This window comes from Poecilia latipinna, unplaced genomic scaffold (genome assembly GCF_001443285.1).
Source record: "Poecilia latipinna isolate Pla-1442-1.1 unplaced genomic scaffold, P_latipinna-1.0 Scaffold1205, whole genome shotgun sequence".
Lineage (NCBI taxonomy): Eukaryota > Metazoa > Chordata > Actinopteri > Cyprinodontiformes > Poeciliidae > Poecilia > Poecilia latipinna.
This window is the reverse complement of record NW_015113821.1, coordinates 52,450-75,400: the sequence shown is the minus strand read 5'-3', so window position 1 is coordinate 75,400 and position 22,951 is coordinate 52,450. Positions and strand designations below refer to the sequence as shown.

The window sequence follows — 22,951 nt, the reverse complement described above, 5'->3', positions numbered from 1 at the left end:
ACAGGATTTTGGTCAAAGCTACTTGGAGAACAGTAGCTGGCATAAAGTTGGAATTACCTGAATGAATTGGCACGTCAATACTTTTCTCAATTCAAATTTTGCTTTTAAGAGCCAGCGGTTCAATACAAAGACCCTGATGAACCACCAGTAGCTGCAGCAGAGCAATAGAAACCCAACAGACCCAACAGTCTGAACTTTTACTGACTTAAGAGTGGATTTCTTTTTAAGAACCAGAGTAAAATTTTTGACTTTTCTCTGGTCAAAACATTGACTAGAGAGGAGAACAAATATAAAAAAGTGAAGAAGATGAGATGATAGCAAAAAAAAAAGATGTTGAAGAAAATGGAAAACAGTGAGCCAATTATCAGTTCCAGGCCGATCACAGATGATCTACAGCTGCATGTTTTGTAGTTTGGCAATTAGAAGACAGCTTAAGGAGGCTCCAACGCGGGCTAAAGAGGTCAGTTTGTCAAAGAACACACCGATCAGCCTAGAGAGCCACTGTTCTGTATTTTATTGACTGACGAAAGCCAGACTGTTGTGTTTTGTGTCTGTAAAGTTTGCTAGATGACTTCCAAACACTGAGCTCAAAGTCAGGAGATTTTATTGCATACCAATCACTGTGAATACATTTAAATACTTTCAATGTTGGCTTATACTGAAAAGGTAATGGGTGCTTCAACAAGACATTGACCGTAAGAGTTGGAGCTTGTACAGTCAAATGCAAATTATATACGTTTTGAAAACTAATAATGCTAACGCTTCGTAGATTGATAGAAAAATCAATCTACCAATGCACAGTACTCACAATGTATTTGTGTAAGAGGGCATACAAGTTGTTAGGCTAAAAAGATTTTAAGCTCAACTCATTTCTGTTAAGGACAGATCCAGGGTTTTACCACAGAATATTCAGATTTTTCAGATTTTGACATTTTCTGAAACATTTGGAATCAAACCACTTTTCATGTTCACAGTTTTCCTTCAAAATATATGGAGTTTATGTCTACCTTCAGTCACTGGTGTCAGACATTCCTGTAGAAATTACAGTATTCGATAAAATAACCCAAAAAGTGCAGATACCATACAGCCAGTTTCTATTATGTCTGTGCTCAATGTTCTCCTGAGTATCGACAGTAAAACCTCACAGATCTGCCAGATAAAACACTGCAGACTCATAAAAAAAATTCTCACATGTAGCCTAACCACTCTCATGGTTCAATAATTTTGACTTGTAAGTGCATAAAGCAACTTTGTTTGAGGCCTTGCTTGTCCGTCTTTCATCTGCAAAAGGTGGGACTCGCCATAACAACCAATTGTTAACCATTTTTTCCTGTGCCTAAAAGGGGCAGATGTAAAGAAATTGATATTCTTTAGATCCTGAGGCAGAAACAGCACAGACAGTCTTCTGTTTTTAGATATCTGAGATCTTAACTGACTTTGAAGGAGTCTTATGTTGAAGCCACTCTACACTGCTGTTAATAATACAACAGAGAGCAGACAATATAAACTAGTGGGCCACTAAACACCGTGTTAAAGATCTTAAGACAATTTCCAAAAATTTAAATAATTCCTCATAGCATATTTTGGTATGAACTATTGTGATGAGAGTAATTAACAATAGTTTAATGGTTGTAGAGGCTTCTTGGACTTTGGATTTACTGGTGTTGTTTTACGATGGTTCACATTCAGAGAAATCCTTTACATTAGTCAAATGACGTCTGTCTCATCAAATCTGCCACATGGTGTACCCCAGGGATCTTTTTTTGGCCCAGTCCTGTTCCTATTATATATTACTATTTTTTTGTTGTTTTAACTTGTCAAGTCTACATGATTGCTTGGTTGAGATTAGGAATTGGTTAAACGCAAGCTGCAAAACTGAAACATTTATCATTGTGCATGATGAAAAGATTCCTCAAATCAGAAAGCAGATCAGTTTCTGAGCATTCTTTGTTCAGTCCAACCTCAGAAATCTGGGTTTGATTTTTGACAGTTCCGGGTTTCTTGATCATCATTCCAAGCAATAGTTGTTTTTATCATTTAAAAAGTATTAGTAAACTGACGCCTAGATGTGAAATGGAAGTTATTCTACATGCTTTTGCATCGTTTGGGATGGACTATTATAACAGTCTTTTTGCCCGATTTGACAAATCTGCAATGCATCGCATTTTAACCGAGCATAATTCTGAAGATAGACTCATAACATTTTAATTCCTGTCTTAAACCTACTTTTCTTATGTGTTCTTTGAAGCACTTTGTGATTTTATTTGTGAGAGGTGCTGTACAAATAAAACTTTACTTACTTAATGGTGCTGTCTAACTGATTTATTGGCATTAATCAGCAAATGTCTGGGTCCAATGGTTCTGCCACTGTTGTTTTGTTGATCAGAATCAAAACTTTGTAGAAACCAGCGGTGCTGGCTGATTAGATTACCTTGAACTGTGAGCTGGGCCTGGGCTTCGATGGTGGTGTTGGAGTTTTCGGCCACACAGGTGTACACGCCTCCATCTTCCTCCGTAATGTTGGAAATCTGGAGGCTACCGCCTCCCGTCACTTCCACACGACCATCACTGAAAACAGGAAGTGGGGCCAAAGTTAGACATAAGCAAAAGCTTCTCCATTTAGATTCAGGAATCTCTACTCGTCAGATATAAAGTAAGTCTCCCAAGAGCCGCGACACATTTTTATCACGCTTGCTGAACGTACGGATGAGGTACAATCCTCAGTCGCTTTACTTCAGAGTAGAAAAAAAGTGCATTCCCAGGAGAGCAGCGCTCCTCTACTGACCGGAGTTTGACTCCACATTTTGCCCTCATTTCTTTTGCTCAGTCACAACATCCATAAATAAATGAAATACCCTAAAAGCAGCACCAAGTGGGTGAAAACCAAGTTAATTTGAGCTCCTTCCACGTCTTCGTCAACAACAATTTTTACGGGAGGTTCCAGCAGCGCTCCGTAAATACAGTCTGCAAAGAATAAGGTGGGATTTTTCAGTCGGTCCGTACAGTGCAGCATAGAGCGATGAAAAATAAGTGTCCTGGAACAGATGTCTTCATCTTTTATTTTGCTGCCATCCCTCAAGATCCTATGTACAATCTGCCATCTGGAATGACTACAATGCAGGCAAGTTTTATTGCGACTGTGAGCTGAAAGTCCATGCAGTTTGTACTGTGACAACTGCTCAGGCTGTTTCATCATCCTGACATATGTTTTCATCTTCTTTCATCAGTTTATTGGCGCCTACTGGTGGCATGTGTCTGCAAACCAGCAAAGATTGGACTTGGAGAACTGATTTTATGCTCTACAAGCGTAAGATTAAAAGCATCATAATCACAGATATTTACAAGTGCGAGCAAAGTCTGAGTTTTCTTCTTTTAATATGGATTTCCGAATACTTCTCGAACCAAAATGAGAATTTTTGTGAATGGTCTGTTTTGTAGCTAAATCTTAAAATAATATTAAAATATAGGTTCAAAATAACTTTGCATGGCTGGATTGGCAGACTTTCATAATACTGCAAGGAATAATCACTTGAAATATTTTTCCATATGTATCGAAACCTGAAAAATATTTATTTCAAATTCCAGGCTGCGTAGGATCCATATCAATAAAACTATAACATTTACAAATAAATAAACACGGCAACACTAAGAGTTTGGAGGCAGGGAAACCGAGCGCAATCATAAATATTTATTATTCTACTTCTATTCAGGGCATCCAGATCCCCACATTTTTCTTGCAAATTTTCCACAAAAATGGTCAAAAACATCGAGCTCCATCTACTGCTAATTCCCACCTGCAGGTGGCAGTGTTTCTTCCACTTGCAAATTGCAGATATTTCCAAAGTAACACCAATAAACAGTGATTTTGATTGATTTTGTGATTTTTTTGTAATTAGAAAGTCCTAAAGGGACTGTCTATTTAGGCCTATTACTAAAAATAAAAACCTCATATCTATTTGTATATCCTCCCCGTGAACCCAATGACCTGCCAAGTTTAAACAGTCCTGATTTTAATTTTCACAATAGTCCCAGTGGGATGCAGACTGCGGCCGAACTCTGGCTGTATTCAACAACCACTGGAGCAGGAAGAGGCGGCAGAGAGGGAAGAGAACTGCAATCGATAGCTTACAGCGAGAAGTCCAGCATTCAGAAAGGGAGAAGCAAAGACAAGAGAAGAGTAGCAACCAGCGGGTCAGCTGAGCAAGCATCCAGAGAGGGCAACTGTAAGCAAGACAGGCTTTACACAGAGGCAGAGAAACAAAACGGCTGATTTATTTAACAGGTGAATATGTAGGTTTTCCACATTCGTGCTGCTGTCTCGCATCGTGACGAGTCCTGGTTTGGCAGCAGCCTGTGAGACCATCTGTGTGCTGAAGTGGAGTGTTGGAGTGGCGCTCAACCAAATGTTCCTGATGACATCACTGTTTCAGCATTATTACAAGGAGAGGACTTTATTAAAGAGGCCACATTATGTATTTCCCAGCCACACGGTGCCATTACACAATCATTACCCTTCAGTTGTTATAAAAAATGCTGTGTATGTCAAACACGACTTAATGAAAATGTGCAGTTTGACGATTTGAAATCGGCCTCTGTTTCTTTAAAGAGCTCCTGCTCCTTCTGAGACTCCGCCTTCATCTCGTCATCACAACAATGGGCCTCCATTATGCCATTTACAACTGTTCTTTGGAGAATTGGACTAAGTATTTTGCATGATGAACTCAGCAGGTGAGCTGTTCCACCAGGTGTTTGCTAATTGCTGGAGGAGCTGAGTAGGGGAGGAGTGCTCTGACGTGGAAGATTAGCTGCAGGCTGGAGTTCAAAGGTGAAGCTTTGAGGAAAAGGCGGAGCTTTGTGGCAGCAAGTGTTCAGGCACCCCGACTGGTTGCCACAAGAGATTCAAGGATTCCTCAAACATGCATGACAGAATCAAGGCAACATTATTAACTGACATAATGTTAACAAAAGTCAATTTTGCATAATACTGGTAAAATCCCTTTTCAGAAGCTGAGCTGAAAATATTTAGATGTGCACTGTCTAAAAAGTCTCAAATTAAATGTCACAGTAAAAACTTTTCAACAATAAGAAAGAAATATCTAAATAAAACTCACCAGTGCCACACCAAACTTGAACCATTCTGAACAAATAAATGTGTGAAGTCAAAAAAAGAACAGAGCCTTTTCTGCCTAACCACAGACATAAGCAGGTGAAGTTTCCAAAAGCACCTCATGCCCACTGTGAAATACAGTGGAGGATGTGTGATTCTGTGGGCCAGTTTTACCACTAACTGGTGAAACTGGAGTCATTTGGACCCCAAGTGTTTTTTAATTTGTACGCGGTCGTGCGGGTTGCGCTTTTGCAAGTTTTTCTGTATGTGTGTGGTTTCGGGAATTGACAGCTCCCCCACTGACTTAGTGTGGCATTTGCGTCACACCGTGGGAGGGTTAACGGCTGTGGGAACCTGGGTTATATAGCATGGAATCATAAACTCTTTGCAATACCCAAACATTTCAAATAAAGATCTTGTCATCTGGCAGAAAAACCTAAAACTTACAACAAGTCTGGTGGGTGACCTGAAGAGAAGAGAGCAAACACACACACACACACACACACACACACACACACATATGAAGGTGAATGAAGTCATGTTATTGGAAGCAGTCAACCCTTAAAGACATCAGTGTGACACATCTAAAATCTTAAGACATTATGCCGTATTGTGACAGCAATGCAACAATAAAGTAAACACTTGGTGGGGGAAAAAAATACAAAACTCAGCAGAAAGACCAGGAGAGAACGTCATGGATATTTGAGGTAGGAGAATCAAAGCGACATGAAGTAACAATCTGCCTTTTCTGTTCTTCCACAGCCAAATGAAAGACTTCAGAAGTGCTGGAAAAGGCCAGTGTCTTGCATAGACCCTCGTTCACATTGGAGAGCATGGCTGATTCTTCTGAGGCAGGATGCGCGCCAAATCCTCCCGATGAATGAAAGAAGAAAAAAATTCCTCTGAAAAAGACATCCGAGTTTGCTGTGCCAGGCATTCCTGCAGATTCTCTCGCTAGGACAACCATTCAGACTTTTGGCCCTTTGTGCTGTACTCTACATAAAAGGCTCTGACAGCTTCTTTTTTGGGGGGTATTTGAAAATACATACACGCCGACAATTCCTCACTCTGCTTAGTCTGAGTGTGTCTCAAGTGAAAGAGCTCATCTGAAAAGGGGACGTCTGTTCTGACACCATAGGAAAGAGGAAGCTAGCTTGAGCTGTGTCAGCTGAGGATGTTTCTTACTGTCCTGAGGAACCCAGTTAATTAGGATCAACTAGGAATTTATAAATAAATGAACTGTTTCAAAGACAAACCACGTATTCCTTCCTTCTCTGTTCATCTGCTTTCAAAGTTTTCCACAATCCTGTACTGTGTTCTGCCATCCTGCCTGCGGAGGTCAGCCATCCGTAACAGACCAGTGGAAGGGTCAGTAGGCTGTTCCTGCGGGTTCTTGATGGAGGCACAGGAGTGTGTTGCCACGGAGCAATCAGTACTTGTGCAGAGGTCGCTCCATCTGAATCACTACCGTCACCATGGTATCAGCAGATAAAGAAAACTATGAACTCCTGAACCTGTTTGAGGTTTTTGGCCCCCTGAAGATCCTGAATTTGAATTACATTCAAAGCTTGATGAAAATTATTTAAGTTTTCAGGGTTTGAAGATAAACCTATTTTTCTGCTTCCAAATGCCCTAAACAAGAAGTAAACTATGTTTTATTTAGAAGTTTGGTATTTGTGTACTTTCAGAACATTTTGTTAAAAACCCTGAGAGATAGCTAAGGGGATTTCTTCGGGTTTAGTCCATGTAGCTTTAGGTGTTCCCTAGGGATGAGTTCAAAGGTCACTCTTTTTCATTTTATACAACAACAATCACGACAAAGGAGCATCAAATGTACATTTTTATGCTGATGATGTTGTGATTTACTCTGCTGGATCAGTCTCTTTATCACAATTTGTTTAATGCCGGTCAGTGCAATTCGAAGCCATTTCTAAATGCTGAAGGAACAAAAAATATGTTGCTTGGGTTGATAAAGCTCTATTCTCTCAATCTATCAGACTGAATTAAAAAAACAAAGATAAAATCCAGTTTCTTCTTCTTTCAGGCTAACAGAAGTCTGCACTACATTTATGTCTTTGCTTGATTACATATATGTATGTTTTAACTCTGAGTTTATTTTGAGATTCAGCACAACCTTTAAAGACTCATTGCTCCCTGCTGTATGAATGTTCTGCTTCAGTTTGCTGGCAAGTTTTAATTTAATTTACAAAGTTCTTCTTAACATTACACCCAGATATCAAACATCCTATATGATCCGGGATACAAGATGTCCTTAAATTTACTTAGAAAATGCATTTTTAATATCTATGGTTTTGTACCGAGTTAAGATAAAAATAATAAATAATTATTTTTAACTAAATTTCTCTTAAAATCACTTAGAGGAGTTAGATTTAAAGGTACTAGTCTGAGTTATTTAAAAGAAAAACTTTATGAATATTGTTAATGTTCAGATAATAGGATGTAAATGTTTTGATAATGAATTTGCTAATAATTATTCTTGACACACTTGTTTCTACTGTTAATGTCATTTTTACTGTGTTTTGCTGTGTCGGTTGCAGAATACTGCTGTTTTGACCGATTACCACATTGGCCAGGACGCTCTTGTAAATTTTGTTTTTTATTCTCATAAGTCCCTTCTGATTAAACACCATATAAAATAAAATAAGTGGTGAAATACAATCCTGGAAAAATAAATGTGAAAGGCAAAATGGAGGTAAAAAAGTCTGACCAGTTATAGAAAGGAGTCACTGAATAACTAAAACAGAGTAAGTGGAGAAATTAATGAAAGAAAAGGAAAAAAAAAAACAAAAACAAAAAAAAACAAGCTGCTGCCAAGATCACTTGAGAAGCTGGAGCTTCTCAAGTGACTCAGCCAAGAAAACATTTTTGTCCTCCACTGGCTTGTAATAAAGAGCTGCAGGGGCCCTGGGGACAAAAACAACTCCTGCATACCTGACTTTATTTGCTTTCTCGCTTACCTTACCGGGGTTTCCAAGAATAAGCTGATCGCTTGATTAGTGCATAATACAATAAAAGCCTGCAGCTCAGGACTCGCGTAATATCCATCTAGATGGCTCTGGTGGATCCTGCAGGTCTCTTAAAGCTAAACAAACCCGGTACGCCCCGTGGTGCGCCACGTCTGCATATGCGCACCAGTAAACGTTTTAAATGGGGCAGACTCAGACATTATGTTTACTAAAAGGTGCAAGAAGAGCCGATAGCCAGGCCATGAAGCTTTTTACCAATACTGCAGTATCTGTGCAGGGCAGGAACAACTCAACGACCTTTAACGAGGTTCTCGTTTGCTCAAAAAGTGGTCTTAGTTTTGCTCATATTCTAAATGAATAATTTATGCTCATAGTTTAGATGCCGGATACAGTTAACCGTATTCTGCTAAAGCTCCTCAACATTTTAATGGGTTAACATTCTCTCCTCTGAAAAGTTGAAACTTACGCTTATATTCCATATGTATCTCAAGTTATACATAAAATATCAGAGAATACACTGAAAACAAGGTTCTGATATGATACGATACATCTTTGATGGACCTAGATTTTCACAAAAAAAAAAAGACAAATGAAAATCTTCTTCAAGTAGAAAATCTAAGGTATGCCACAAAATATCCATCTTTCATCAGACATGTTTTTGCTCTTAATTTAATAGTAAAAAGGAACACAAACATCCATTGACCTTTACTAAAGAGTGGACTAAAAAGTAATTAAATTATTATATTTGATGAAATTAAGCGAGAGTCACCCTTATCCAGGTGTTATGGCCGAAAAAAGAAAAAAAAAACATACCCAGAAAAATCCAAATAATTAATGACATTATTTGCTCTTTTTCTTCCCTTTAACCAGGCAACACCCTTTTCATCTTTTGACTCTACAGTGATCTAAATCCACTTTATACTGAAATCAGACTGCTCTGCTTGTTTCACTAAAATATCATGTTTTTAGTTTATTGTTGTACAGGTAAAATAGAAAAAAAAACATAGAATAGTTATTGCAATTTTAACAAGAAAAACATTTTCAGAATATATTTAAAACTAGGAGGGTATTTAAAAAAAAGGATCCTCCACCAAAGCCGCTATTTGTTATGCTAAGCAAAACTGACATCAATTTACAACTAAATTAAATGCGCTCTTTCATTACAAACCTGCTCCATAGGGCTGCACACAATTGCACCATTCTATTCCACTTACTATGCTGTAAAACTCTCCCAGAGCAGGAGCCACACAGGGATGATGTATAAAAAAGATTTGATTTCAGCCTTTGTAGCAGATGTACAATCAAAAACCCCATATTTAAAAAAGGAAAGCTGGAATAAATCAGATTCTGCAAGTGGCATACATACTCATCTCGTTCTGACAAACAAAATGAAGAATTTAACGTTTCCCTCATCAGATGTGACGCAGATCGATGTGTTTTTATGACTTTCGAAAAAGATGGGTATAGATTAACATGTTAAACTAACAACAACAACGCCGATCACACGCTGCGGTTTTCAATTTCAGAGAAAAGCAAAGGTTCGGTTTCACTGCGAGCAGTTAAACGTCATCTTTTCTTTTTATGTCAAGACTTTTTTTAAAAGCTTTTGGAAACAACCTGACAATTTAAACTCGACATTCAGTGATGGTTTCCTTGGTGTGGGTGTTGTTGACGCAGCAACACAGTCACTGCGTAGAGCCGGAGTCACTTTACGAGTTTGTTTAAGACTGTAGACAACTATGAGCGACTGCACCCAAAAGAGCTGTAGCTCAGAAAGCAATTTTCAAAAGTCAGTCTGTCCGCCAGGCCGAGGCAGATCGTCACTGTTTGAATCCATAAACAAGATATTTAAGAGTGCATTACAGAGTGGATCCACATTTTATGACAAAAAAAAAATTTAAAAATGCAATATGCAAGTTAAAGTGATTGCTTTTCTTGAATGAATTGGGAAAATGTCCGAGGATGGAATCAGACGATTTTTTTTATTGGTTCTGATCAGTGATCTGTGGGTAAAATACTAAAAAAAAAATGGATTTCTCAATATTTATTAAATGCAATAAAAACATCAATAATTTTTGGTGAAACTACACATCAACCGTATTTCTTAAAAAATGTAGAATGAATCAAAACTGTCAGCAGGACAGACTTTAAAAAAACCCCCTGTAAATCTGTATCAGCTGAGGAAAAAAACCCGATCGGTGCATCTCTACACATAAATAAAGACCAGAGCCACCTGGGAACAATATATGCTAATGAAGGTAATGCACTAGAAATCATTAGCATAAGCTAATAGTTTGTGGAAAAAGTTAAACAGGAAAAGAAAATACTTTATTCTTAACACCAAATTGCAAAAAAGCACCGTTATCTGAGATAATGTGAACATTAATTTTAAATTATGCCAATTTTTAGTAATCCATTATGAACTGAAATAGCCGAGTTGTTCAGTGTTAAGTGCTTCTAATGTTTTTCAATGACATTTACAACAACAACAAAGAAAACAAATGCACATTCTCCACTAAAGCTGATTTAATGTTTTGTAAATTAAGCTAAGCTGATTCTAATTTTACTGAGCACCAGGTCTTTGGAAAATCCTAAAAAACATGGAAAAGGCGCACATTTTATTTTCAACCTTGGCGAGAGTCAAATATTTATAGGCTCCGCAATAAAAGGACACGAGGCAGAGCTGGGGTGACTCAGATTTTTACCAGTGGCAGTGAAACCTGCCTCCACCCTCACATTCTGACAAAACTAAATAAACAAATCTCAATTTGATTCCTCCTCAGCTGCGAGCAAGGCTGCCGACAAAGTTATGCACTCTGCTGCGAGCTCTTGTTGTGTTCTGCAAGCTGGATCCGATCTGTCCAAGGACGCCTGGAAACCAACTGTTGCTAATAAGCAAAAAAAAAAAAAAAAGCAAAGGAAAGGAGATGCTTGCTGAGTGAGAAAGTCTGCAAACTGAATCTCATCGAAGGTGATGATTTAACTCCGATTGTTTAAACATGTAAAAAGTGGTCCATTGTTATTTAATAAAAAGTCATGGACCAAGAGTAATTTTTCATTTTCTTCACGTTCCTCTTGTTCTCTCAAGGTAGTAAACTAAACACAACGGATAGAGTGCAACTCTGTATTCATAAAAGCAGTTACCTGTGTGTGTGTGTGTGTATATATATATATATATATATATATATATATATATATATATATATATATATATATGCTTTCACCTGAAATGAGCAAAGTGAGCACGGGGGTGAGAAACCCAATCGCAAACAAATCCCACACGCCGAGACCCTCCATTCTATACGCCAGTAAAACTCGACGCTCAGTGTCGTGTTCAGATCAGCGGCGGGAGAGAAGGAGGAGTCGAGGAGACAGGTGGCCCGGAGGCTTCGAATGAGGCGCGATTTGCATGCCCCGTCAATTCCCGCCACCGCTCGCCGCCATGCATAATTCATCCATTTTTATTGACTGCATGGGAATTCTGGTAAGGTGACAGAGTGATACTTCGAAAGAACAAAAGACGACTGTCCTATTCATGAGTGTCATCGGGACCGGCGCGTACGAGGCGTTCAAAGGAACGCTCCACCGACCGAACACCCGCACCTTCCCCCTCCCCCTCCCGCCGTCTTTGCATACTGATATCTGGGGACGCCATCAATGACATGCAGGACATTTACTTAGAATAAATGTTGACTGAACAGCTTAAAGCGTGGCGTAATCTGTCAAAGTGTGGCAGGGCCTAATCTAAATAAACGGCGAGGTTGGCGTTCTTGGTAACGGACCTGCTGAGAGTCGACTGAATGTGAGGAGAGGGTGAGGTCGGAGATGAAAAATTGAACCACAACTTGGAGTAGAACAACACACTAAGTCATACAACAATATGCCAATATGCTACAACTGTGACAAGACAAACCAAGTTCATCAGCTGTTAGCATAGATAAACATTGAATCTACACGAAAGAACCAATTCTGACAAATGAAATACTAAATGAGAGATAATTAACCACAGTGAAACTAATGTTAGTTTTTAAGTAACCATTTCTAGATCTTAAACTTTCTCATGAGCCTAGAGAAAACCAAACAGGGCCTCCCCCTGTTAGTGCCCAATCATAGTTTCATATTTCAACAACTGCTGCAGCAGCAAACATCTGAAATGTCTTTAGAGACACAATATGGATAAAAAAAATACTAGCGATTTTAAAACACAAAATCTACTACCATTTGCAGAGCTGCTGTTGTTGTTGTATGTGTCTACAAACAAAAGAACAGTGACAGAAACAGAAGGGATAACAAATCCGAGGAATGAGAGGAAGACGCTTCGTGTAAGTCACTCTACTTTCTGTCAGTACTTTCCGCTCATTTTCATCTTCTTTCATCACATGCATACAGCTCCAGCAACTCAACTTCCAAGGTTTGTGCTGTGCACCAAAGACTAATAAAACTATTCTTTTAAGGTTCTCCCTTTGCGCCTTTAATTCGCTCCGCAGTGTTTGAACCGACGGCATCGTCTCTCTCCCACACGCCGCCTCAGAGGAGGGGAAGGGAAACGCAACGAGAACAAGAAAGAAAATTCCTCTGATATTCTCCTTAATTGCCACTGTTGTATTAAAAAAACAAAAACTCCAAAGAAACGTCTTGGAAATGGAGTTGCTCCACTATCTGTTTGTGTTCTGACGGCAGGAGGCTTCCCGTCCTCTTCAATATGGCCAAGGTTTCCCTGGTAGTTCAGTATGCCTGCTAATTACCTCCACAGACACCCCAAGAGGGGAGGAGTATTCGCACTGGATGTTATTTTCTAATTAATACAAGGTAGATTAATAAGGACCATTTTAGCCGGCTCCCTTTGGAGGTCAGAACACTTGCAGACAATCAGAGTCATTAAAGACGTTTAGCTTACGTAGCGTCGCGCTTTGAACCGTCAGCTCGACGGGCTAATGACATTCTCGCTCACGCCACACAGGAGCCATGCGGCCAACAATGTGACAACCTTACATTTAATTTCACTTAAGGCACAAATCCCCATCCAGAGCTGTATTTAGATAAATGGGCCTCATTTCAAACCCTGTTTTGTTTTTGTTTTTTGTTTTTTTGTATTGACCCACCAAGTTATTATGCTGCAGAATTGACAAACTAGGGGTGAGGTAAACAAACTCCTTTCTTAATTGGTGAGAATCAAATTTCCCACGTTCAGCGCTATTCTCTCTGCGGACGTTGAGCCACACCGCCTGAGTTAATGAGAGCCAGAGGAGTGAGAGCACGCTCTGCCTCGGCTCTTTATTTGGGAAGCTTCCCGTCAGCTGGCGACCCGGCAGCACCGGCCTCCCAGATGAAGCGGCTCTGTTTGCAAATCTAACTCTCTCCGATGTGAAGCTCTTGGGGGAAGCAGTGGCAGAAAAGCATTAACACCTCGGGGCGCAGGCGCCAGGACAAACCGTTTAGCTTCTTTTTTGGGGGGGGAGGCCAGAAGCACTGGGAGCAAAAGTGTTAGCACTGCTGCTGATTTTCAAAAACTAGATTGAATGGAGCAGAGTCTGGCTGTAGACTAGCCGCAGGCTCTCACTGGGTACCGCTAGTTCTTATATAAGTGACCCTTAAATATATTTATACAAGAACGCTAAAGTACAACACGAAGACGCTGCTGTTACTTAAAAACAACAAAACTCTAGCTGTCTTTAGCTAATGTTTGGGGGACCCGTTCCCTCACTCTTGCCTTTTTTCACAGTCGCTAAGCAGCGCCACAGTCCTCTCACATTTGCCAGAGTGGTTGTGAGGTTTATATTGTTATTATTATTATTATTAAAACAGGAAGGATTTCTTGTTTTATAAAATGTGGGAGAAAAGGTCAATATTGTGTCAGCAGCACTTTTAGCCAAATCAAGTTTATTTCAATTCAGCAACAAGGCAGTTCAAAGTGCTTTTTACAATAAAAATATCATCCAGGAAGCAGTTATGAAACAAGCGACAAACATTACATTTTGTCAGATGTCATCGTCACAATCATTAAGCTGATATACGTCCAATACGTTGATCGATGTTCCAGTTACTACTAATAAAAGGCCGCTAAAAACAGGTGAGGTTTCGCCTTAATTTAAAAGAGTTCAGTGTTTCAGCAGTTTTGAAGTTTTCTGGACGTTTGTTCCAGATTAGAGGAGAATGTTAATTGCTCCTCTAGAAGACGAGAAGCGAAATATTTTTCCAAGGCAAACCTTGAGTACTCCAGATGGTCTGCAGTAGACGGTTCTTTTCAGGCCTGACACTTCTTTGAACCTCTTTTCTCGTTTTTTTAAAACTACACACAGCACAAAATATGTCCGACCATGGGAAAACTGGGAACGATTTTGAGTTAACAGATTCGGATTCTGTCTTTTCCAACACATGAAAATTAACAAGCTTTTCTTTGTTCACAGGACTTTTCAGGCTAACTTGTTACAGGTTTTGTGATAACAGCTCATATAATTTTGTGCTCAGTGAGAAACACTGGACTTGCTGCATATCGAGCTGTTAGAAAATGATGACAGTCATGAAACTGCCTTATAGTCACAAGGTGTTCAGTCAGAGGCATCTGCAGATTCGTTGCAACACTGACTGCTACCAGAAATCCTTCCTGTATGAGTTACGGCAACATTTAAAATGCCTTTGGTATGAACAATATTTTTTTTTCTTTTATTGAATTAAAATGAATATAATTGCCAAAGTCCTGCTGGCCATTGTGATCACAAACCCGTGCAATTTTAACTCTCATCTGTATTTTCCTTTGCAACATTTTGGCTATTGCTCTTTTTCAGCTTTAGGATCTCAGCCAATAATAACACGTATATCAAGTGTGAGCATCAACGCCAGTAAAATATGATCCAACATGCATGGCATGCACCGCACAAGAAGTATAATATCTTATCTAAAATTGCATTGAAGCGCTCCTTTTGCAAAAGTGTCATTGCACAACATGGATGTTGCGATAACAACTGTAATTTGATATATTGTGTAGCTCTACTGCCAGGTATGTTTAGTTTTATCTCTGCTGGTGTTGCAGAGAAAATTTCAGGAATGGTATCAATAAAATAACTTTTTTTTTTCCTGCAGAACCGAATAATTGCGAAAGAAAATTTAACAACCATCTATATAAAATCAATTAGGTGTTAAAATGTACGTATTGATTCATACCTTTCCTCCAGCGCTTTGTCTCCAAACATCCAGTGGATGTGAGGTGGGGGGTAACCTGTGGCCACACACGGCAGCAACACGCCGGCGCCCAGCAGCCTGGCCACAGACGCAGGCTGCACCAGGAACTCAAGCTTCCTCTCCACTCCGGGTTCTTGGGGAAAAAAAACAATAAATGTTTAGGGTTAAAACAGAGGAGAAAAAAAAAGAGAAGTGAAGTTAAAGTATGATTAGTAATAAACTTCAAAAGAAGTCAGGAAGGCTAAATCAAAATGAATTATGCTGTAAGTCCGAGAAACATCAGCAATAACAATAAAGTGTTCGTTAACGACCCGAGTCCATTTTTTTACAGCGTACAGCAAACAACCATAAAGACGTAGAACTAGGCCTGTCGCAATAAGCAATAAATCGCGTGATAAATTAAAACAAGTTCAGTAATCTGCATGCTTTATTGTCTTTTTCCTTTCTCTCTCTTTCTACCAAAAGTTTTGCTTACAGTGACTTAATAATTCATTTTATTTGTCGTTTCTGTTGTTTTGCTCACTTATTTTGGATATTTAAAATGTCTTCCAGTTCCGATGTTAAATGTTAATTACAACTTAAAGTTTATTGATCTCTGATGAGAATGTGTTCTCGCATCATTATCTGTCTCAAAGAAAAATATCACAGTTTATCACAATAAACTTCTGGGACAATTTATAGTCCAGCAAAACTTGTTATTGTGACAGGCCTACACAGAACTAAACACTGTGTCCGTCAATCACTGCCTCTCATTGGAAACTTCTTCTTAGACCCATTTGGAAAATCTAATTTCCTCAAACGGTTTCATGAGCTCTCTTCTTACACAAATTCATCCGTGAGCAAACAAAGGAAGCAGAATCCCACAGAGGTCTTACTGAAGTCAGAGTTACAGCCTCCAATATCTCCTCTGTGCCGGTAGGAGGTCTGGCGTTTAACAGCACAGTAAATAAACCTTCTGGAGGGGCAGGAGGAGACCCCACCTCGCCGGACTTCAGCGTCCCTTTGTGCTACAAGTGAGTTACTGTTGCATCAATTCAACTTAATGGGATTCAGTCGGCCCCTTTTAGCATTAAGCCAGTTCTCACCCTGGTTAGACGGGCGTCTTCGTGCTGAAAGTAATGAGCAACATAAAGAGAACACAATGGGATTTCTGTAATTAAACAGTAAAACTGGAATGTAAGGTTGCAAGGAAGATAAAAAAAATACATAAATCAACAAAAGGCTAAACATTTCAATCAGAGAGGATAGGTAAGCAATATGTACAGCAGGGTTTCCCTCAGTGTATTATCATAAGCCTGGTGGGCCACCAGGCTTTTCTTGCATCCCCACCAGGCTAAGCATTGATCATTTATTTATTGTAGTTTTTTTATATACACCAGAAACTGTGACTTCGGTACAATGGTTGGAAACACAGTATGGTCATGATATGAACACGTAGGCAGGCTGAGATCCCTGTAATGTCTGTACCGGTCTACACACCAACAACGTCAGCAGATAAAGTGATGAGTCACACATAAAGGATGAAAAACGTTTGGGTGCTTTGATTAGGACGAATCAATTGAAGTGCAAACAACTTGACTGATATTTCTTTTACTTGTATTTTTCTAATGTTTGCCTTTTTTAAGACGTTATAGTGGGTGTTTAGTATTGTTGATAATGTCTTTCAATAACATGTAATTAGCTAGTGATATTTTTACATTTTCTGTCAACTCAAAAGCAGTAGGCTCCTGGATGACTGCCCTAGTGCCCGCACCACAGGGATCAGCAAGTTTTCTGGAGGACACCCTGCGTACATCACAGTAAGAAGGATAAAAGCTTCTGTTTAGGACTGATTCTCAGAGTTGGACTCCACCTGGGATGGTCTGCAGCAGGGCCTCGTCGCTGGACTTGGAGGAGCCCACGTTTTCCACGACGCAACGATAGAGGCCGGCGTCCGTCTCCGAGGCGTTGCTAATAACGAGGGCCCCACTGGGCAGCTGGATCAACCTGTCGCTCAGCTCCAACGCCTCCTTGTCCTTCTCCCAGCGCGTGAACGGAACCAGGTCCGAGTTGACCTCGCACGCCATCACCTGACTGTCCCCGACGTGGACGGAGGCCGCCGACGGCTGGCTGGCGAACCGGGGAATCCCTAAAGGACGAGGAGAGACAGGAAAAACAGGGTGAACGAGATTTATTGTGCACCAAGGGAATCTAGACAGACTTCGTTTCCCGCTGTTATACAGCAGCAACTTTCTGAGCAGATTTCTGTGTAATTTCACTTTGTAGCAGGAGAGTTTGAAGCGCTTCACTCTGAAAGATTTTGGGTGGCCGAATTCTAGAACTGAGCAAATCTGGAGTAGTTGGTCGCTGCAGATCGATACTTTTTTCACCTTTTAGGGCAATTTTGTTTTACATGAAATAACATCTTCATAGATGTGTGGGCACTTTGATTAGGATGAAACAACTGAAGTGTAACGACGGCACTTGACAAAATGAAACAAGGGAATCTGAAATGCCTTGTTGCTGAAAGGTGCTATACAAATAAAATTTGATTGATTGATGATTGATTTGAAGTGTATAAAAGTACAATATAGATTCCCATTTATCAAAGTTCTTGCATTCATCTTAATTTTGGAGAAACTAGAACCATAACTACTGATCTGTTTTCGGTCAAGAGCAATTCTTACAAGCCAAATAAGATAAAAAAAAATAAATCAATGATTGAAATGTAGAAAATGTTGGCCTGTCTTACACTAACGCAATCTTTATGTTTTTTGAATGTACAATGATCTGTTTTCTGTAAAAATAAAACAAAAAAATTTTAATAAAATTGCCATTTTTTAAGTTTGTTATTGAGCACATGAAATAAAAAAAGGCACAAGAGTTTGTTTTAAAAAATGGAACAAAAATGTTGGCATTTTTGTGGCCCCACATGCTTTCAAATGAATGATTTTGGGTTTTATGGCAAAAAGTTTGGACACCGTCAGTGTAAACAAGAAACTGTGGGTGGGCGCATTGTGAGATGAATAAACACATATAGATGGATAAACAGTGATAAACAGTGGATGGATGAATATTAAATGGTCGGATGGACAAGAAGTAGACAGCTGGATAAAAGAAAAGATAAAAGAAAAGATGGACGGATGGACAGGCAGGTGGAAGGAAGGAAAGATGGATGGATAAGTTTGCTGAAGAATGAAATTAGGAATAGTGTTAAAATATTGTAGCTATTTCCATAACCATTCATATTCAAACTTGTAGTAAAAAAACAAAAACAAAACAAATGGATCCTTGAACTTGACACAGGATTCCACTCAGGTAGGAATTAATTTAAATAACAAAACAGAAATATGCTAAAAAATGGGAAACAAATCCTCCAGTTCATATTCAGAGCACCGTCCCCAAAACCACGGAGGTCAAGAAGTCAGCGCTGACCTCCTGCGGGCTCATTTAAATGCACTGAAAACCCTCAAAACAAATAGTAGCAACCACGGCTAATGCTAATTAGCTACGCAGAGACATGGACACACAGCAATTAAAAGAAAAAAAACAGCAACCTTGCATTTGAAGGCGTCATCCAACGTTCCTTTAAAACAAACCGCGGCCAGAGAAGAAACCAAACAGTGTGGAAGACGGTAGCACAAAATAATAATAATAGTAATAAAACCGTCCGTCCGCCGTTTATTACCCAAACAGAGGAACAAGCCTTTGTTTTGGGAAGTAAAGCAGGCCTCTCAATCAAGTGTGAAAAGAAAACCCGTGCTGCGTTATTACCCAAGGAGAGGCTCTCGAGTTTTTGAGTCGACTGCGGTCGTCTCCTTGGCAACGTGCGCGCGAGAAGCGGCGGGATTAAGTCGCGTGGCTGCGGATGAGAGGAACGGCGGCCGCGTTTTGGCGGAATGTTCATCTGCTCGCAAATGCAACTTTGTTTCCTGTAACTGTGCTTTGATGCAGGAAGTGATGCTGAGCACTTGCTGAGTGACGATTTGGTGTCTGCACCCCCCAACACCTCTCTGGAGTAGACATCACTCTGAGTCCCTGCCAAGAGTGGCTCCAGGGTAAATTACACTTTCAGATAAAGCCCCCCACCACCACCCCGCTCACTCTCTCCTGACTCTGGAGGACGTGTGCAGCTTCTCTGGGTATATCTCAGCGCGGCAGTTCGACTAATACGGGCTTTTCTGATGCCAGGGTCTGATAGTTTTGTGTCAGAGCTGCCAATCACCTTGCTGCATAATCACGCCGGCGAAGAACGACCTGAATTATTTAGACTGGAGACGTTCGCGCTTTTTTCACCGGATCGAGTTATTGTTCGAGATTAGCAGATGCAGCGTGATCCGCGCGTGGATTTAGAAGTCAACAGATCAAAAGTTTAAAATGATGATCTGCATGTGTTACTGTCACTACATGTCGTCTCAAACTGTTTTTTTTTTTATTGAAATTTTAAGGGATGGACCAACACGATAGCATAATCATTAATAATATTTTATTGAAATAATAATAAAATCAACACAACATAAAAAAAGTAAGTTGTCTTTTCACAAAAGGTTTTGTAACATTTGGTGCCAAAAACAGCTTTTTGGTTGGAATTATTTAACACATAAATCATTATAAAAATCATAAGGTTTGTGGAACAAGATGTGAAAAAAGTTCCAAGATATATAAAGATTTTAGGAAAATAAAACAATTTCTTTAAAACACAAATGTTATAGTATATTTCAATGCTTTTCATAATCCTTTGACACTCACACAAAATAGCCTTTGCTCTTACTGTTCATGGAAAAATAAAGACAAGTAGCCATTTTTCTTAACAATAACGTGGGATAATACTCCTTAATGACACCACTTGCTGGCTTTAATTGCCAAATCTTTTGTATAGACAAAGAACTCTTCCAGAAACAAAATCACCTTTGTGTAAAACTTTGCATAACATCTGACTACGTCACATTTCGGCCTACTTGCTTCGTGGGTGGGAGTTATAAAAATCTACCAGCAGAGACAGATGCCTTCTCCAGAGATCAAACGCTGCTGCGTCACGCCATTGGTTTAGCGCTTTCTGACCCGGTCGGCGGTCTCTCCGCCGGGTTTCCAAATCGACTAACCCTTTGTTCCTCCAGAATCATCTCGTCTCTCTGGGCTGTGCGGACGTGTGCAGAGCTTGGCTCTGCTGTTCAGTGGCAGCCGGTTTTAATAAAAGCACTGCTACGAATGCACTGTGTGCTAAACTGTACATCAGCACATTAAGCTGAGGTCAAGACAGAGCGGGAGGGAGAGGGGAAGATGGGAGCGCCGAAGCCAACGCCATCGATTCCAATTAATCACAATTCTCCATTTAAATCGACTGGGCTGGGAGCTTCATTTTCCTCGTCCTGCCTCAGCACATCTATTGAGCAGAAGTGCTGTGCTGCCAATCTCCAGTCTTATCATCGGGGTGTGAAGGAACCAAATAACTCCAGCGGAGCCGGGTAGTCTCTGTGGTCGAAAGGGAAGGGACGAGGAGAGTTCACCGGGTCCTCTGTTCGGGTGAAAAGCGACGGGACGGAAGAATAATTTGATGCTGCCGACGTCACCGGTGGATTTCTCCAGGATGTAAAGTGTTGGGTCTAGTGAGGGTGGAACAAAGGGTACAGAATCAGATGTTAGCCGTAGGATCTTCCTGCATGGCTTTGTCTGCGGAGCATATAATCATATGCTAATGAAGCAAAGTGTCCGTCACTGGATGAAGATTAGCAGAAAGGAGCGACGCTACAAAGCGCAACCGACCAGCATAATGCCTGCATACCGCCGCCTCAGCATAAACACAAGATACAATAACACACACAGAGATAGACATGCACTTGGAGCGGCTCCTACTGTTCTTAATTAAAATCAGGTATGGAATAAAAATGAGCAGATTAAAGGAATATGCGCAAGGCTTTAGGGATTTCCCCCGAGATCCAACTGAACTGGTAACTGACTGCGTAACGGTTTCCTTTCACCTTGGATCTGCTCTGTGTTGCGTATTTTTCTACCAGAATCAGAGTGGATAATTAAAAAACAAAACAAAAAAGTCAGGCTTATATATATATTTTTAAATATGCACAGGGGATTTTATTGCGTATGCAAAGTCTGGACTGATTTGAGAAAGGAAAAAAAAAAAACTTTTTCTGGTGCAAATATATATTATGACGTATGAGGAAATACCATTTAGGCAACCAGGAGATATTTTACAGATAAAAGCCAGAATGAATCAACTAAACGGAGCACTTCCAGGCTCTTTATGGAGGCGGATTTTACCCATTAATTCAACATTTTCTATTAACATATAAATTACCCGGTGGGACTAATTAGACGGAAATTAGGCATGCTTTTTTTTTCTTTCCCTTTTCAAAAATTAATTTGTTGATGGATTTTATGTAAATATTTACTATCACATGTGCTGCCAATATCTTCCAACTCTAATTAGATTAAGATTTAAAAACATGATAAAAATCCATACATGACACAAAGCTGTAAATCACTTCCTATGTCAAATTTAGTCAATTCAACATAGAAAAAATGAGCCCATTCTTACTCTAAAGGAGCTCTTGATTTCTACGAAATCCAGACATTGGTGGTGAAAAGCTGCAAACGCAGTGAGATGTAAACACCAAGCATCAAACTGAGTTCACCACTGGAGGCCTTGGAGGAAACAGCAGGATAAGTGTTGCAATCCAAACCACTCGGATGAAGACTCGTGGAAGGATGCATACTGCTTATAAATGTCAAAATTCAAGTTCCGATGTCGTGTTAAGACTTCAGTTTAAACTCGAAGTTTGTCTGAGCTAAAACTTTGGAAATCACCAGGCTATTTCAAAAGGCACTGTTTAAAAATACATATGTTGCAAAAATATGGTGAAACACATTTGTTTTAGTTATGCAAAAATGGAGAACAAATGACAACTACATTTACTGAAGATTGTGTCTTTGTTGGTATTTTTAAAATATAACTATAAAGCTAAGGAGCTGGAATTAACTAGCTACAATGCTAACACTTGCTTTGGTAGCTAGCCTTGGGTAGGCTGACATGCTAACTCTAGAAGCTTGTTTTCAGCATTTGTTTATGAATATAGTTGGTTTGCTTTTTGTTTTTTTGAGAGGGTGTAGGTCATTTCACCCTCATGTCATACCTCCATAGTTTTAAATGTTTCATGGTTTTTGGGATAAAAATTTTGTAGGAAATCACGAAGCCATTTTGTTCAGGTTGGAAGGTGATATTTTCATACTTAGTTTCACCAAATGATGCAAAGTGAGCTTTTATAATCTACCCACAGTTTGCTGTAAGGAGGTATTGTTATAGGATCTCATCAAATGATATTTGTAACCAATAGACTTCCATTAAGTTTATTTTTGTTTTATCAGGGGGTCATAATCAGCCAAAGCCCATGTAAGCACCACAATCACCAGAAACAGGATGTAATAGTGTTCCGAAAATAATACACAATTATATCAAAATGAGCTATTTGATGGGTATTTTTACCCATGGGTAAAAATAGAACATGACCGATTATTTAAAATCCTGTCGGTCAAAACCTCTGATACGACCTTACGACCACCCCACCCCCCGGGCCGCAGCAAAATTTCCGAGTCTTTACCGGTCCGCGGTAATAAAAAGGTTGGGGACCACTGATATAGAGCATATGACTGCTGAATTTTTTGTGATTTTGAAACCTTAACTACC

At 39.7% G+C, this 22,951-nt stretch overlaps 1 protein-coding gene across 1 annotated transcript in view; it reads right to left on the bottom strand.

Annotated features, from left to right (window-relative positions):
* Positions 1-22,951, bottom strand: part of neo1a (neogenin 1a) — a 143,681-nt gene that overhangs the window by 84,036 nt on the left and 36,694 nt on the right. The window contains exons 3-5 of the mRNA XM_015053824.1: positions 17,126-17,401; positions 15,256-15,406; positions 2,432-2,568 (exon numbers count right to left, since the gene is read on the bottom strand). Of these exons, the coding sequence (XP_014909310.1) occupies positions 2,432-2,568; positions 15,256-15,406; positions 17,126-17,401 (564 nt within the window). The remainder of the gene's footprint in view (positions 1-2,431; positions 2,569-15,255; positions 15,407-17,125; positions 17,402-22,951) is intronic.